This window comes from Mytilus edulis, chromosome 1 (assembly GCF_963676685.1).
Source record: "Mytilus edulis chromosome 1, xbMytEdul2.2, whole genome shotgun sequence".
Lineage (NCBI taxonomy): Eukaryota > Metazoa > Mollusca > Bivalvia > Mytilida > Mytilidae > Mytilus > Mytilus edulis.
The window spans coordinates 17,543,549-17,562,937 of record NC_092344.1 but is presented as its reverse complement, the minus strand read 5'-3'; the positions used below and the strand labels follow the sequence as shown (position 1 = coordinate 17,562,937).

General features: G+C 31.5%; 1 protein-coding gene across 1 annotated transcript; it reads left to right on the top strand.

The window, feature by feature from the left end:
- The first annotated feature begins 730 nt into the window (after positions 1-730).
- LOC139526196 (midnolin-like) lies at positions 731-18,000 on the top strand. The gene is made up of 7 exons (XM_071321326.1): positions 731-1,339; positions 9,709-9,796; positions 10,215-10,271; positions 11,039-11,278; positions 13,982-14,099; positions 14,693-14,863; positions 15,440-18,000. The coding sequence occupies exons 1-7, from the start codon at positions 1,128-1,130 to the stop codon at positions 15,652-15,654; spliced, it is 1,101 nt and encodes a 366-aa protein (XP_071177427.1). The 5' UTR covers positions 731-1,127; the 3' UTR covers positions 15,655-18,000.
- Positions 18,001-19,389: the final 1,389 nt, after the last annotated feature.

Below are 19,389 nucleotides of genomic sequence, written 5' to 3'. Positions count from 1 at the left end.
ACATGCCATAATATAATAACAAGATGGTCTGATGAGTCTGAACGATAATGTTTAGAAGCATTTGTAAAACTAATCAAAACAGTATCATCGTTGTTTAGTCAGTGGTGGGTCTGTCAACGTATATTTGTTCCACCTGACAGAAGTTCCAATGGAAACTTTGTTATAAACATTGTCATAACATCTATTCCTGTTGGAACAAATATTCTATAACATTTATTCCGTTAGGAACATATACTGTAATATTTATTCCTGTGGAAATAATATTCCAGAATATATTTTCCTTTTGGGAAAATATATTACGAAGGAACTTCTATTATGTGACAGATCCAGACTGGTGGGTTCCGGGGGTTGGACCCTCCTTTTAAGTTTACGCTCAATGCGTTTGAATTTGGACATAGTGATGGAAACACACACCCCTTTTTATTCTGGGTTGGGAACCCGCCTTTTAAATGGCTTGATCCGCCCCTGTAATCCCTCGTATTTCTTCTCTTTATCATAACTTGTTTGTCGTTTAAGCAATAATTCATTTGCCGTTGTTTTCATACATGCAGGTTAACAACTGTGTACACTTGTTGCACAATATGTAATAAACAAACTGTGACGAAACTTCCCAGTGGTAATTAATGTATTTTGATAAATAATAATATGCATTTCCTAATTCTTTGTTTTTGAGCATCGTCACAACAAATCCATGTCATTATAAACACTAGTACATAGATCAATAGCTCTCATCGATGTTTAAGGAAAACAATAACACGTGATTTTTCCCATTGACGTATTTGCGGTTTCACGGTTGATAGTAACGGACGAGTCTATTTTCAAGAGGGATATCAATAACATATATACGGACGAGTTTTAACTTTTTGTTCCATATCCAAATATTCTGTGAAAATAAGTGGCAATAGCCCAATATTTCTTATCGAATTTATTTGTTTCTAGTGAACTGCATACATCATTTTTGTACGGAAAGGACTACACTTTACTATCGAAAACTTATCTGCACTTAGCATATCTTCGTTGGACGTTTCCCAGTTATAACTCGCTGAACATAAACATTTGATATTTCATTGTGTGCTTAAAATCTTGAAGTGAGTGTGTAAATTTTAATAAAGCAAGCATTTTGGAAAATGGAAAATAAGGAAAGTGTAACTTGCTGTCATGCACAAAATAACAATGATTTTTCACGAGCAAACCACACGCGCATATTTATTTGCCCTACAACGGGTGGAAAACTTGAACTCAAAGTGTCCGGAAACGAAACTGTGCAAGGACTGAAGTACTTTATTTCAAGAAAACTGCGTATACAACATGAGCGGATCAAGTTACTGCATAAAAACAGGTAGGAACCAAAGTTGTAGTACTTTAAAACTTTTTAAGCACTATATAGTCACACCCGGAATAAGCCTAAATAATAATGTTTTAAGTGCTGTAGATTGCTTTAAATGCTTTTTCATTAGGTAATGAAAAGGTTTGTGGGTTTTCTTTAATTATGCTGCACTTATCATGTTAAAATCATAATGCACTCCAAAGTGCAACCGTTCAAGCAGACGAGGTCTTTTTTTAAGTTACTCTTTCTTGGAAGTATATAAAATAGTTTAAACTTCCTTGTGTTGAATGGTATAATGACTTTCACTCCTTAACAATATCGATTTGAAGGAAAGGGTGGCACACTCACCGATGAATATGACCCAGTCCACGGGGGCAATCAGCTGACTCATTGACCTACATATTCTTTTATCGATAGTGATCAGTAAATGAAATTTACATTTCTCAATCACCTGGTTGAATTTGGAAATAGCATTTTCATGTATTATATCAATATTTAGTTACTACAGACTACTCTTAAGTGGTTTAATTAAAGATAAGTTTGTGTACGCTGGATAAGATGTTTTTAAAATTAGTCTAATAATAACTGTTGCAATGTTTCTGCTTTTTAAAATTCATCTTTAATTAACACAAGTTACATTCTTAAGAGGGTCAAAGGCATATAAACAGTTAAAATCACTGCAGAATATTAAATTGACATTTCTTTCGGTCCCGATTTTCAATTTCCGATGAGCAGACAAATTTCTACGTCCTACATTTTCTCTTGGGTCCATCAGAATAGCTCTTAATATTGTGATTCTTTCAGTCTATCTCCATTACGTTTGCAATCATTACATTTAAACCTGCAATCAATACCAATGCTTTTAGATTGAAAAGGTCAGGAATCAATGGGCATCATTGTTTGTTGTTTCTTCTGTTAATAATTATATGTACGTTCAATGAATAGTATAACAAATCATATTTAAGAGCACAATGGTCGGAAATACGGTTTTCGGATAAAAGTGTATTAGAAAATTCTACAAAGAAATAAACATTTAGTAATACGTACGCTGTTTCGAATTTTATACATGCTAAGATTTTATAGTTTCTGTTTGAATACGAGTCCATTTAACGTTTCTTTGTTTGAAAATTGTCGTAAATCTTAATGACAGTAGCATCCATGTCAAAATATATTATAAGCATCTTATAACAATGCTGTATTTAAAATTGATGTCCCGGCTTATCAGCTGTGAATTACCGCCTACACTTCTGTTTCCAATAACAGTTTTGAGATATATGTCATTATGTTGTATATCTAATCTGAACTGCGGTTAACCACAAACGGGGCTTTTGAAGGCAGATTCCAAAAGCTGATCTATTATACATCACCAGACATTCATTGTAAACGGAGCCTTTTGCCACAATAATGAAGTATTCTTTTGAGAATATTGATTTAACTATACGATATTTATTGTAAATTGTAAGCGTCCCCACGAGAGAACCTACAATCATTACTGACACTAGAAAAGCCACATCAGTTAATGATCAACGATTTATATAAATAAACTCTAGGCATTAAATACAACCGCAAAACATTATTTTATAGTAATGCATTACAAAAACCACAAGATTGGTGCAACAATTATTGTAATGTCAGAGTTATTCCAAGCCGATATGTTTGATTATTAAACGTTATTTTAGGTTGTCTATGGTAATACATTTTCAAACATTGTCAACATTTACATGAAATCTTACATACGAATATATTTATTCGTGTCTGATAAAGGTCGTGGCATTAAATATGACGCTTACGTTGACCTTTTCATATCTTGAAACAGATGTATGTAAATTTAGAAACATGGAATGAACTGAACTAAATGTCAGTTTGTTACGTTTAATCATAGACAAGTTGTTATATTGACACTTTATACATTTATTTATGAGTTAGCTGACCATGTGTCGATTTTCTTGTTAATATGTAACACTACTGTACGTAAGGAGGCCGTGCAACAGCTGTAAATTATCAGTCATGAAACACCTCCACAAAAATTTGGCAATAGTCTGTGTGGGAAGCTAAGAAGGGGGGTCATAAACCTTCAAACATGATCTGTGTCAATGACTTCCACATAAGAGTTTACTGTGTTACAATTTTGACAAATTATTTAATGCATATTTTGTTGAAGTATAACATCTTCTCTCAACCATAACCAATAAGTACATTGTAGGTACATATAATATGTATTATTGTTTATTTTACATTCGCCAAGGTGAACTATTTGAAACATCACGTTTTCTCATACAAGGTTCAAAATATAGGACTTCCTATATATACGAAGTAAATACGTAAAGAGAAGTTATCATAAATATAACACAGTAAAATCTTACACACAGAGTAAAATGAACTGAAGTTGGCAGGAGGGCTATAAGTTATTTCTGTGGAGGAGGACAACGCTAAATCCAAATAAACCAATCTCGCCTCCTCCTCATTTTTTTTTATACATTTCATCAAGGTATATATGGTACATTCTGTATGCAAATACATTTTTGCAACAAGTTATGTCAAAATCTTGCAATAACACTAAACATCGATTCGTTTCTTCAATTGGTTCTTAAAGAAAACATAAATATGATCTGAAGTTCGATTAAATCACGTAAAAATTCTATGACGTACATCTCTGCATCAAGGCTTGGAAATAAATTAACATTTTTTCTTTCAAGATACACCTCAGTTGATTTAAAAGGTCATCTATCAATGCAAGATGATTATATTGACATATATCAAAGTAGGAATTCAACTTACTCCTCATAAAACGAAAGGTCATACGGTAGTTATACATCACAATAAAAATGGTTATAATTCAATATGATAGTCAGTCTGATCTAAGCATTTTAGCAAATATCAAAATGTTCATATAGTGAAGTATAAAATGTCGAGAAGTGAACTTTTAAATGACATTTACAATTCACTGTTTTATTGTATTGCAAGCGGTAATCAAATAAATACCATCGTTGCTATTAAGTTAAATTTTAATTAGTGAAGACTGTACTGGAATCTTAGATAAAACAATTACTTAATATTAACATCTTTATTTAACTCGTGAAATTTGCTAATGTGTCATTTTTATTCTGTGTATAACCTGGTGTAAATGAGACGAGAGAAAAAGAGACAACTTAACTTTTCCCATTGTAAACTTTTCGTCTATGTGTAGCAACGTTCCAACAGATTCGGCATTTGGAGTGATAACCTCTACGTGTTTTCTGTTAGAGGATTGAGCCTTATCCCGGAATCTATTGAAGTATCTCATCTTTATAAAAATTGTGAAATCCTAATTCATTCATTGTTGAAGACTTGGTCCGATTTTAAGGACGAAGAGCAGCGAAACAGCACTATTGTACTCTGATTTATTTGGTATTAAATGGAATAGTTGTATGGGCTCCTAACAACTATTTGTTCCAATTGGTATCAAGTAATATAAATGACTAGTACATATTAAGCCTGAACAGCTTTTAATTGTAAAAAAGAAGATATAAAAATTACATAAAACACTTTAAAGATTTATTTGTACAGTACATATGTAACCATTTCACCTTGGTTTAGACTCCACTACAAGTTAAAATTTTGTTGAGGATCCCAGGGGTAAACTTGTTTACGAAATTCTCAATATAAGAGCTACATAATGAAACTTTTAAAGAGTAACGATAATCAATATCCGCAACAAGCTGGACAAGACATTTCAATCGCAAGTATTAATACCGTCTTCTCATAAATGTTTACTTCTAAGAAAAATATTAATATTGAGTTGACCTTTTACTTAATGACTATGTTAGGCACACTATATTTTAGCAATAAAGTGTTGACCTTTACGTGGTCAGCTATAATTGCAATATAGCATGAAATGCCAGCAGTAATGATGCCCAGTAGAATACTCTTTATTTCTTTATTATTTAACCTTTAACTTTACATGTTTCTTAAGGAAATGCGGAATTTATCAACTTTACAATTACATGGCGTGGATTGTATTGCAAAGTGGAGAGTATGTTGTATTGTAATTTAATGATATTATTTAAAAGTTTGCTGAAAATTTGTTACGTGTTTCCTTTTCCTAGAACAATCACGTAAAGGATAATAGTATGAATACCCAATTTATTATTTTAAAAAAGATACAGTTTGAATAACCACAGATCAGTCTAAGTCATGGATGAAGACAGAAATTCGGACTTATACCGACCTTAGAACTATGCCAAAGCAGTGGTAACCTTTATATTAATAAAAAATGTTGAAAGGTGATAATTGTTTGAACTAAGTTTGGTTCTAGTTAATAAGCTCCGCTATGACACTATAGGAGACCAAATTCACCTGCTAATAAGTTAGGTCAACACAAAAGATGAGTGCAAATTCTGCACTAAATGACGATTTAAGAATTCAATATAAACAGGAGCAAACCAATATTTGTCACTGATATAACCTATTAAAATGAATATGTTACAAGGTGTGAAGACAAAAATAAATATGGTACACCACACGACATAAATTAGGAGTGCGTTACATATTTGATGTCTTTAAACTTATTTATGCGAGGGTGAAGTATATTACTACGACTAAAATTGCCTTTTTAAACACATCATCACGTGCATGATTAATGACCTTATAATAGGTCAATATCTTATCATTTCGTCTTAGTTGTTATTTTATTTTTGTCATGTTTATACATTAGGAATGTTTTATTAAATTAAATGAGAGTGTTGATAATGATCATAAATGTTTGAAGCACAATCAGCACAGGGGGCGGATGCAGCTATTTTTAAAAGGGAGGTTCTCAACCTAGGAGAAAAAGGGGAAGGCCAACCAAATGACCCCATTCAAATGCATTGATCGTCCAAAAAAGGGGGATCGAACTTCCAACCCCCGGACCCCTCCGATGGATCCGCCACTGCAGCACAGGATCATATTATCTGGAATTGATCAATTTACATATTTCTTCTTCAAGTGTATTTACTATTCTGTGACTGCTTAATTTTTTCCCCATCCTTTCACAAAGAATATTTCATGTGACAATAGGGGCAATACACTCCGACTTTTACCTCTATTGTCGATCCCATGCAGTGTTTAATTATCAAAAGTAAACCATGATGGATAGAATCATCCCTACCCTCTTTCCATATATGCAGATCTATCTAAATTAAGTATATTACAATCCTTAAATCAAATTTCTATTACTTCCGCACTAATACCACGGGAGTCGTACTTTCACTAATTCGACAACCAATACGCTGAATCATTACGGTTCATTTAGTGTAATCTAGTACATAAATAGTAATAAATTTCAATAAACAATACTTATATAAGATCATTCAGAATATAAGGTCATATTACCATTTATGGTATGATTTGCGAGATAGTCAACAAGTCATGAAGGACGTTTAAATATGATATTAAAAAGTGAATCGCTTATGTTTCATAAATACTGACTTATAACACTGAATCATGCGTTGAATGAATATTATACCATATTTTCCCTCTAATGATTCAATAGTAAACAGACTAAATTATCATAATAAATGGAGAGTATGAATGGGAAAATATAAATACGATCTAATCTATTAACCAGACGTACAATGCTAAAGTATGGACGTTAAAGTTTGGCTTTTCTATGAAATCGTCATCACTTTAGAATTTCTGATTAGTGGGAGATACTGATTAGACAGCCCGGGGCTGACAAAAACATACGAGACTGTTAGATCAATGACTGACGTCAATGGATAAATTAAGCGGATGGTTTTAATGTCAAGAGTTTGTATAAGATGTAACCTTCACCTTCTAATACAAATAAACATCTTAGTGAATGTAGAAGGCAGTTATTGACAATTAATCCTCTCTCCAGTGATGTCAATGCACTACATTCCAAATGTCAAAATAAAAGGAAGTTATATAAAACAGTAGGCAAGACTTTTCTGTAGGCTCGTCTCGAGACGTTATAATAATTAATAACAATTACTTTCTCATTTCATTGTACTTAAAAAAAATTCTATATGACGATTCTGATTTTATCATCATTATTTTTTATTGACCTTTGTTTAGTTATCAGTTTCTTCATCCTGTTCAAAAGTTGTCTTCTGATGGTTAATATTTATCGAAATAAAAAGAGGGAAAAGTGCTGTCCCAAATCACCGGCATTATTATTTTTCTTCATCATGTTCAAGAGGCGTCATTTGAATGGTTGATATTTATAGTATTGAAAGAGGGAGAAAGTGCTGTCCAAATCTCATTATTATTATTTTTCATCCTGTTCAAAGGCTTTCTTCAGAAGGTGCACATGTGATTTGGATGGTTGATATTTATCACAATGAAAAAGGAGGGGGGGGGGGGGGCAAAGTGGTGTCCCAAATCGCATTAGATAAAAAAAATATCAAAAATACTGATGTAAAAATAGTAATGGAAAACTTAAAATTTAATTGATCTTCCAACTTTCTTCTTAAATTTTCACATATTGCGTTCACATGTTAGCGACGTAAAGAACAAAGCCGTGGAAGGTCATCCTCTCTCTATTTTGATAGTTGGTATATTTGATACTTCGAAATGAATATCCATTTCAACAGACGTAAATGTAGCATCGATTATATACCTTTAAAAATCACGTGTATATATTGTCTAGGTAATATACATAAATAGTGTATACATCTGTGTTTTTGTGTGTGGTATCAAGAAAGCGTGACTACATTATTTTTTTCCTACAAAATCCATGACATAACTGAATTAAATGTTTCAACAAAATCCATATCATTTATGGTGTTGGGAATTTTCTGAAATTTTAAGTCCCAATGGATCTTTATAACAATAAAAAAAAAATGAACCGCATAATTAACTATCATTAATAAGAAGCGCAATCATTTCATATGAACACTTTATTAAAGCTAATGGGACGGTTTCAAATTGTACATAAAACTCCCCAAATAAACCGTCATGTTGATCTGACTTAATTATATAATAACAACCTCTTACATTACACTTTATCAAATTACTTTCAATGTCAGCGTTCAAATCATACTGAAATTGTGTATTGGACATTGCTACACCATTAATCCCAAGTGCGGGGGTCGTGGGTTCGATCCCAACCAGTCAAATCAACGTTTGAAAATTGTTCCCGATTTACTGCCTCTCCGCTAAGCATGTGACATTTACTGATTTAGGCCTTTACCTTGTGAATTACCACATTAAAAATCGAACTCGGTGTGTCGATCTAGTAGAGCAGTGTTCATATTCAAACTACATTAACATGATCTGGTATGCATGTAATATTTGTGACTGGAGGTTTAAACACCGATGTTTCATAATTATATTTAAAGTTTAAAGTTTAGTACAAGCAAACCAAAACAAGCAGACAATGTATATTATACCTTCATTCACTTTGATAGCCTAAAGACATGGTCGTATTTAATCATATGTATACAAAGTGATATGCTAAACAAACATCTATACATGTAGGATGTTGGGAATTCTTAAGTCAGTATTATCATAATGATAATATATATATGTAGGTGGTTAATGTTATAAAGTTTTACTTATGGGCAGCTGACATATATATACCGATCAAAGGTCACACAAAACAATGACGAAGTGGTCTGGTAATATACTAAGACTAATATTTTAAACTTGCTTTTTTGTAATAGTAGTCTCGTATATATGATCTGACATATTTTTCTCTATGACTTTTGTAATTACACGTTGTTGTTTTGTGCGACTTGTCTGCTGAACTTCAAAAATGTCTAATAAAATTGCGTAAGAACAAAAGACAAACGGCATTAAAACGAGTTATTTCAATGTTGAAGTCTTTAATGCTAGCTCGACCCATCGCCTCCTTTGAAAATAACATGTCTACCATTTTCACAGAGGCGAATTTTATTTGAAATATATGTACAAATACTCAATAACTCGGCTGATGACATTCTTTCTTCATAAGGAAGTTTTTACGCCATACAACCATTAAATGCACTGTGGCCTTGTTACATTTTGTTTACTATATAAGCAATAGGGTTGCTTGGATTGTTGTTAAATTTAATACCTATTATGACAATTACAACTTGTTACACCATGTAGGCGTTTAATCTAGTTCGTGTATGGACATCAGATCCACTTCAATACATCTTTAAGATATAATTATGATTGGTTTGTCCTTGTTCTCAATTTGTCTTTTCAGATCAAGTATATGATAAATTTGTTTTAGACTTTAGAAATAACTATCATTATATAATATCGAGTACATGTAAAATCCATGTAAATAAAAAATCTTTGAAACCATTTTAGTTGTATACAATTGCCAAATAATTTATATATCATGCTATGAAAATAATTATGATCATGTAAGAATATATATGTTTTAACAGTAACCGTCAAATCTTTTACAGATTACTGAACCATGGAACTCTAAGAGAAAATAACATAACAGATAACAGCAAAATTACTCTTATACCGCATTTAGAAAGTGGATTAACAGTAAGTCACGATATATCTGGAAAAATATTAGGTGAAACATGTGTACCCAAGCTTAACAAAATGCACAAAGAAAAGTTTAACCCAGTTTACGTACAAGTTCTTTTATTGGGTAGATAAAAGTTTACTTAACATATCAAAGTAAATAGAGAGAAAATAAACAAATAATTGGGCTTTAAGGAAATTCTATATCCTGTTAGTTCTACAAAATGTATTTATACATTCAATGGAAATTCCACCATGGCCAGTACTTCCCTGAATTTGAGTTTAAAAAATATATCTTTTGCAATGTTGTTTACGACTAACTTTCAAAACACCCACCTTTATACACCTCATGTTGTTATTTCATGTCTTATTATTACATCATGAATAATATCTTAAGTTAGTACTTGTCCACTAAAATCTATATATTTTATTTCAGTTTCAGAAGGATGATTCCAATGTTTTAAAAGCTTTAGAAAGTTTAACCGATTCTCAGGTTAGTGTGACTAAATACCCCCAAAAAATATTTCTAAGGTACACAGATGCCCACGGATTAGATTGTTAGATTCCCTATACCCCAATTAAAATACCAGCATCTGTTAAAATGTATGACAAAACCATTTATCAAACATAAGAGTGAATGATTGTTGGATGCTAAATGTCCAGCGGCACATATTTCATGCACAATTCAGAACATAAGAGCTTTCCCCAAAACCTATCAGAAAAGTTGGAGTGAAGTATATAGGTACATGGACGGTGTAAATAAGATATTACTCTTAACATAAATGGTTGAATTACAAGGACCTTATTATTAAAATATAACATGTAACATATAAATGATCATTTAAATACCATCAGCTAACTTTTATTCAATTCGTGACATTCCATGGAAGACTTCTGATTGATTGATTTTTGGTGGATTAATGTCCAGTAGCACATATTTCATGCATGTTTTTGACAAGCAGAATTTTGAAAAGTTAAGTTGCATTGAACTTATAGCCCAAACCATATAGAAGTTTATAAATGAACACATATCCATTATAAAAGCCATTACAAAAACCTGCAGATTTTTTTTATACAAATTAAAGGAGATGTTTTAACAGGGCTTTTATTTGAAAATGTTTCTCTCTGCAAATTTAACATCTATCCCTAAAAAACCTTACTAAATAAAGGCATTTGGTCAAAACACATGTATAAAGCATGTTTAATTTCATATATGAATATGTTTTTGTAACTATTAAATGCTGAAATCTTTGATATCAGGTGAATGATTTCCTGTCTGGTAAAGCCCCATTAGTGCTGGGAATGAGAGTAGCTGACCACATTGTGTTCATTCAACTCCAACTATCAACGTACCAAAGTCGTAGACATCACCGTCCAGCTCCTGTTAAAGTCCCATCTAATCCTCCCGTCAAAGATCATCAAGAAGTACCATCACCGACAACAACTACTCCTGATCATAACAGCTTCACAAACTACAGACAATATGAACACTGTGTCAAGGTATGTATAATATATAGACTTGATGTTTACAAGAATATATCACTACCATTACATGATCACTGTGTGAAGGTATGTATCTTATATAGACTTGATGTTTACGGGAATATATGACTTCTAATACATGAGAGTATAGCCTGATGCATTATGGATGAAAACTCACTATCTGTTTGGAAAAATAAGGATGATTTATTATCAGAGCCTGGGACCAAGATGAAAATAGAAAGAAACATTAAATACTCATCAAAGGTTAAAATCATGATCATGTCCAAAATAAGCATATTGGTAATTCTGATTTAATAATTTTTGTTAAAATTGTTATAGAAAATAAATCAAAATAAAAAAAAAGGGAAATGAGAAATTCCTTTATTTGAATGTATTATGCCTGTTTCAGTGTTTACAATCCATTTCTGGAGTAACCTTGTGAGACACACAAGCAAGAACTTTGAAAGCCAAATTAATTAAAAGTGTAAGAGCATTAAAACACAATAAAGATTTGTGTCATGATCTTTGTATTATAAGACTCTCTTGTACCAAGCAAAGTTTAATCCTACCAGACTGTAAACTAACAATATAACCTTTTATACAAATCAAATAAATATCTAAAAAGAAGCTGGTTTTCCCCTATTGCTATATTAGATCTGCTTGATTTGCTTAATCTTGCAGAATTGTTTAACATTTGTTTCGATTCTTACTATTTTATATAAAAGGAGTAGGTCCGGTAAGACCCCTTTTTGGCCCCAAAATATAACAGTTTTACAAAATTGTTAAAATGTAAACTTTTAGTTATTTATTGGACAGTTGAATGCTTCTGCTACATAAATATGGGCTGTTTTTGACAATACAATGCACATATATCGGGTTGTAGCACCATTAAGTCATGTTAAATTACTGAAATCTTCAAAATTCTATCATTTTAGTTAAATTTTAGACGGTTTCCTTGTAAAACGAAAGTGGCCGCATTCGTGTTCATCCTTAATATTGAAATGTAAGTTGTATTTTATGATAATACATAACATATATAAAGGTTGTGGATGAACACAGATGTGGCCACTTTCATTATTGACAAAAACTATCTGAAAAGTGACGTTTTTTGGCATATTTGAGAGATTTTTCATATTTGAGCTTGAATCGGATCGTTTTAATGACTAAATCAGTTAAAATCTTTCACTTATACTAATTAAATCAAGTGAAAAAGACACTTAAGTCTTTAAAAAGTGGTCAAAATCTTTCGTCAGATGAAACTGAAATTTGAGGCCAAAATGAGTCCTTACCGGACCTACTCCTTTCTAAGTTTACAATTAGGCACGGTTCCCTTTTTCCGTAGTTGTAAACATAGACCTAAGCTTGAAGAAAGGAAACATTACAAAAAAAATTAAAAGACAGAGAAATCAATAAAGAAACAAGTACTCTAGCAATTCGTATTCTGTTCGGCAGTAACATTCTATTCATTTCAGTTTAAATATATAGTTTTAATAATATGTTAAAGTTGTTACAATGATATGTAAGAAGGAGGAGAACATTGCTTTTAATTTAAAATAGACAAACAAAAAAGTCATTTTGTGGTACTTTCAATAGTATCGGTGTATATTTTCGCATTTATATGCCTTAATAAGTACATTAAAACTACCAATTATGTTTAGAGTTGGATATTTATGGTAATTTTATTACTTCTTGTTGAATTGATATTTTGCACCTGCTACTATAAGACACTCATTTTGTTCCATCTAAAGATTTAAATTGTCAAATAAACTGAAATTGTGTAGTTCATAACTGTGAAGTTGCCAAATATGTACCAACATTTCTGTAATACCATTTTAAATCTAAGATACGCCTTAATTAGAACATTGATAAATGTATTATACTAAAATATATGACGGAATTCTCTGAAAAAAATATAACCTACGTCTTTCATATTGGCATTGTACCGGTAGTATCTGTTAAAACATGTAAAAGAATAGGATTGATAAATGACAAACATAAATATAGAAGACTATTTATAGGATATATCCAATTAAACATATCACAATGTTAATGTTAGGGGTGTGATAAATAGAGAAGGACGATCATAGAGTCATTTTTAATATTTCTATTCCTGTCTCATTCTTTATATAGAATACTTTTGATAGAAATTAATGCATGACTGTCAGTTTAGGTACAATTTATATATGACAAAAGATTTCCCATATATTTTGTACAATATGAAATGTAATTAAAACCAATATGGTGTGATGTTCAGAATCACAGGGTCTTGATTAATATTAAAAAAAGAGATGTGGTATGATTGACAATGAAACAAGTTACAACTATTCACCAGAGATAAAATGATTGGATGTAAGCAATTACAGGTAACAGTAATGTGACCTTCAACAATGAGAAAAAGACCATGCCATATCATCAACTATAAAAGGCCTCTCAACATGAAAATATGAAACGATTTAAAGAGGCAACTAAAGGCTTAATTAATAACAAAACAATTTTTGAAAAAAAAGATTTGCAATTCAATTTGTTTTCAGAATTTCCTATCAATTTATATTAATAATTAACATTGGCACCAAGATGTTTTTAAAGGCAATGTATATTATCTAAGCTTGTATGCATAGAAATCCTAGTTACAATGATTACAAAGTTTATATTTCCCGAGTCCCTGTATTCAGAAAAACACAAATGAACCAACAGTTAACATGGACTTAAACTTTCTTTCAGAATACAGATTTACCATCAAATCATCCAGCCTCATTACCATCATCACAACATAACTCGGGTGCAGTTATTCACAGAATGCAACATCTAGGCCAAGGCATATACTCAGGGACATTTTCAGGTTAGTTTCTGTGGGTTTTTTTGGGAGGGGGGGGGGGGGGAGTTAAAACAATCAACATCTTGAAGTTAAGAAAACTTTTAACTAGCCATGGTCTATAGGAATATAAAATAGACCATATGGCTAACAGGGTAAAATAGAACAATAAAAAACAGCAATCTACAAAATAGAAGAAAAAGGTACATAATGTTTAAATGGAAAAAATCAGGCTAAAGAATCCTGGTTCACATTTCTAGAAATTTAGTCCTTAATTCAAATGGAACTCAAGATGAAAGAGTAATGGCAATTGTCTATCACTAAGTAAGAAGAAAGTGTTAGCTTACTTTCCTGGTTTTTTTTTAATGTTTTATTCTGAATAATTCATGGATGCACTATTAGGACAGAGGTCTATAAGGATAAGTCTAGAATATCAATTTACATAATGGAAATAATTTTGGACTAATATAACATTAATACCAATTCTTGAAGGCCATATATACGGTGACCTATAGCTGTTAATTTCAATGTCATTTGGTCTCTTGTAGAGAGTTGTCTCATTAGCAATCATACCACATCTTCTTTTTATTTTTATATCAACTTGCTTTTTTTATCTACAGGTGTTTTAGACCCTTCTGTTCAAGAGAAAGATGGGCAGCCAAGACGTAATATAAGTACAATAGCTAATATATTGAATGATCTGTTAGGAGCATCTCCAAACATAGATATAGCTAGGGCTGGTTCTTTAAGAGACCAGTTAAATAAGACTACCTCAAAGACTCAAGACACAGGTAAATATCAAACTACTGGAAATAAAAACATGTTTAGAAAAAAGACTATTTCCAAGACAAAAAGAGCTAACCATTAAAAGTAAATTAGTCACTTATTTTTTATTTGATGACCTAAAATACCAGTAATTTACCCTAAATCAACTTTTTTTTCTACTTTATCTTGCAATTTACTAAACTCTGCTTGCCTCTGCAACAATTCATTTTCAAATTCTTTAAATTCTTAATGTGTTCATGTAAGGGAAGAACCAAGTTTGACATATTTGTGCTATTTTTTTCTACTTGTAAAGATAAGTTGATTTATAGTATTGAACATTTGTAGTAACAATTCCCATTTTCTAAAACAGAAGGATTTGTAGACTTTTTGAATACAGAACTAAAATCAAATCATTTTGATTTCAATCTAATTATCGACATATCAGAACGAGAGCAATTCAAGGATTTTATTTTAATTAGATAGTTTTGACATGCAACAGTAAAACTACAAACTTTTTAAAAAATAGGAAGTTAAAATAAACTAACAACTATTTTTATAACAAATGTATGATATGCATTTTAACATTATTTTCTTCATTTCAGTTCAACAAAACGATGTCGTCAAAGATGACCCAGTACTGAGAGAAAAAGTTGAACAGCTACAAAGAATGATGGGAGATAGGAAGAAAAGAAGACAAAATAGAAGGCAAACAATTGCACCTTACATCATAGAATCAACACACCAGGAAAATAAAGAAAGCATTTGTGAAACAGCAGACATTCTCACAACAAAAGAATCTGAAACTTTAGCTGTCTGAATAGTTCACAACTTTCAAGTTGGTTTTCCCCATGAAACTGACATAACTTTTGTTATTGTCAGAATTTGTCAGTTTTTCAAACCAGTGGTTGTTGTATTAAGTGGGTTATAATATTACATAAGAAGTCGTCAATAGTTACTGATGACAAGAAAGCCAAAGAAAGAGCATGTTCTGTCATGCAAAAGTATCAATGTTTGCTGTGATTTTTCAGAGTCATTAACTGGTTGAAATTCGTTTTGATTAAGAACTCTTGACTGGTGTTTACATTTTGTATATATATTTATTTGTATGCAATTGAGCCAAGAAAGATAACTCCAGTCCAATTTATGCCCTGTCAGAACAATATATTTTCTTTTTTGTTCAATAGGAAGGTTGCACTTTTTTTTTTATAAAAACAACTTGAACATATTTGTTCTTTTGATTTTTTTATATCCATGATTCTACAATAAACAATAGTAAGCAGTTGAATTACTCAACACAAACTCCTAAAACTCTATATTCATAGCATTCATTTTTTTTGTTATGCATTCAAGATGTTAAAAATATTTTTTTCACGATTTTTTTTAATTTTCCAATTTGTGTTGTGTAAGCATTTCAAACTTTTTACACCACCCAAGAAGAACCATATATGGTGTTTCTGTAACTTGTCATTTCTGGTACCAATATTTTTATTGTTAGTGCATTCAGATTCTAATGTATGTTGTCTAAGTGTTAGTTCTTCATTTCTTGTGAATTTTATATCTGGTAAACAAATGCATATAATTCTATTTTATTACCATAATATATAAGTTGCTTCCTTCACTCATTATATAGTTCAAGATGGTTCAATTTCATAAACAGCTGTTCATACAGCATATTATGATTGTGAGACACATTGTAGACAAAAAATCACTTCACAAACATGTTTTCTTCCAACAAGCTGTTTCTATTAGACCTTGACAGCAATAATGAACTTGTATTGAATGGTAATATAAACCAAGAAAAAGAAGATTTTTGTAACTTAACGATAAGTAGTATATCAGGTTTAAACGGAATTATATGTATTGGTTTTATCTTTAATTATGTAAAAACATAGGACTTTAATGCAAAGACAGTTTGAATCGCCTGCCCTCGTGGTATCATTAGGCCAGTATTGTTTTTTATAACTCGGTCTGTTCATCAGACTTAGCTTATGTTGTTTTATCTATGCACTGAAATGAATTATTTCTGTCACCTCTGTCACATTTAAGACCTAGTCTGACTACTTCTGCATTTTGCTCTCAATTATTTGGATATTTATTTAGGAAAATAACGACTTGAATATAAGCCTGTGTTAGATTTTCTATTAAAATTGGACCTGTAGTGGTTAATTCAGATCCTATATAGCAAGGTAAAGCTTAAGGAATACATTTAAATGAGCTTGAAATTGTCAAAATTAAAGATTTTAGTAGAAGAAAGTTAAGAGCTATAACTACTAAAATTTATGCAAGATCGACTACACATCACAGCCTACAGCAAAAGTATAGACATTATTAGTTAGAACTCCTAAATTGCATATGGTCATAAAATGATCACAAAGAGGAAAAAATACAGACTGCTACTTTGTATGGATATTGTGTTGGGTATATATAGGCAAAAAAACCAAATCTTATAATTGACATTGTTTTGTTTTCTCAGAACACTTGTGCTGTGTAGTTTGATAATGCTAGTAGACTAGGGTCTTTTTCCTGTAGCCAAAACATATGACATGTTCGCATTAAATAAGATTGTGTATAAAGATACATATGTATTAACTCTAAGAGAGTAAATTATTTTTAGAGGGGAAAGTTTGCTAACATTATATATGCTCATTTTTGTCAAATCTACGGGAAATATTTATAATATTTGTATATATATATATATATGGATGTTGTGATGATAAAAAATATAACAATGTGCAATGTAAAAATCATACTGTGATACACAGAATATGAATAAGATAGAGAATTCTAACCCAGCAATACATGGTCTAGTATACTTCTTGTTAACAATAAAAATGTCAATCTAAATGCATTCTAAGAATGTGTATTCACAGATTTTTTATAACTTATATTTATGACGTTTTTATATTGAAACAACAATAATTGGAAGTTTTCTAGACCAACATTTTTCCTAATATCTTTATTGTTAACAGAATGTAGATTATTTATAGCATAACTTATTGTTCCTCTTATATTATAAACTAAATGTTGTTCTGTGGGCTTAATATAAATTAATATTTTTAATTTAATAAACCTTTTACTCTTTATAGATGTTGTTGCATTTTAGATAATTAAACTTCATAGAAATTTACTCTAGTTCTTTGGAATATAAAATGATGGAAAACTGCATTGATTTCATTTTTGTTATATGTATGTAACTGTGTACATTGGTTTCATTGGGATATGCATTTAAATATAAGCAGATGTGGTATGATTGCCAATGAGACAACTGTCCACCAAAGACAAAATGATACAGAAATTAACAACTATGTCACTGTACTGCCTTCAACAATGAGTAAGACCCATACCACACAGCAAGCTACATGTATAAAAAGCCCAAAAATGACAAAGGAAAACAATTGAAACAAGAAAACTTGATAAGTGATTTATATGTACAAATAATAATAATAATAACAACTAGAGGCTCTCAAGAGCCTGTATCGCTCACCTGACTCTACTTGGGTTTTTGAAATCATATAAAAACAGATAAAATTTGACTACAAAGTAACAACACTTGGCCAGCACCTCATAAGGAAAGGACTTTTCATGCTATGTTTGATTTCATTCAATGCCTTGATTCTCTAAAAGAAGACTTTTGTATGCATTTCCCATAGGGTCCTATGTTAAACTAAGCCCCCCCCATTGGCAGCCATCTTGGATGATGGATCGAAGACAAAGTAACAACACTTGGTCAGCATCTCATAAGGAACATTCATGCTATGTTTGGTTTCATTGCATTCAGTGGTTCTCTAAAAGATGTCATTTGTATGCATTTCCCATAGGGTCCTATGTTAAATTAAGTCCCCCCGCTGGCAGCCATCTTGGATGATGGATCGGCTACAAAGTAACAACACTTGGTCAGCACCTCATAAGGAAAATTTATGCCATGTTTGGTTTCATTCCATTTAGTGGTTCTCTAAAAGAAGTCATTTGTATGAATTTCCCATAGAGGCTTTATGTTAAACTAGGTCCCCCACTGGCGGCCATCTTGGATGATGGATCGGCTACAAAGTAACAGCACTTGGTCATCATCTCATAAGGAACATTCATGCCATGTTTGATTTCATTCCATTCAGTGGTTCTCTAGAAGAAGTCATTTGTATGCATTTCCCATATGGTCCTATGTTAAACTAAGTCCCAAGCTGGCGGCCATCTTGGTTGATTGATCGGCTACAAAGTAACAACACTTGGTCAGCCCCTCATAAGGAATATTCATGCCATGTTTGGTTTCATTCCATTCAGTGGTTCGCTAGAAGAAGTTCAAAATGTAAAAAGTTAACGACAACGGAGACGGACGATGGACGACGGACGCCAAGTGATGAGAAAAGGATATACAGCACCAAAATGAAAACCAATGAATTACTGACCAAACTCTGTTCACTCCAAACGAAACTTGTTATTTTTTAAAGCCAGTGGATATGAAAAAAGAACAACATGTTGACTGATTCACATTAAAAACCACCATCAAGTTACTCAATCCTTATTTTTGCAAGTAATTGTTTCCTATCTTGATACT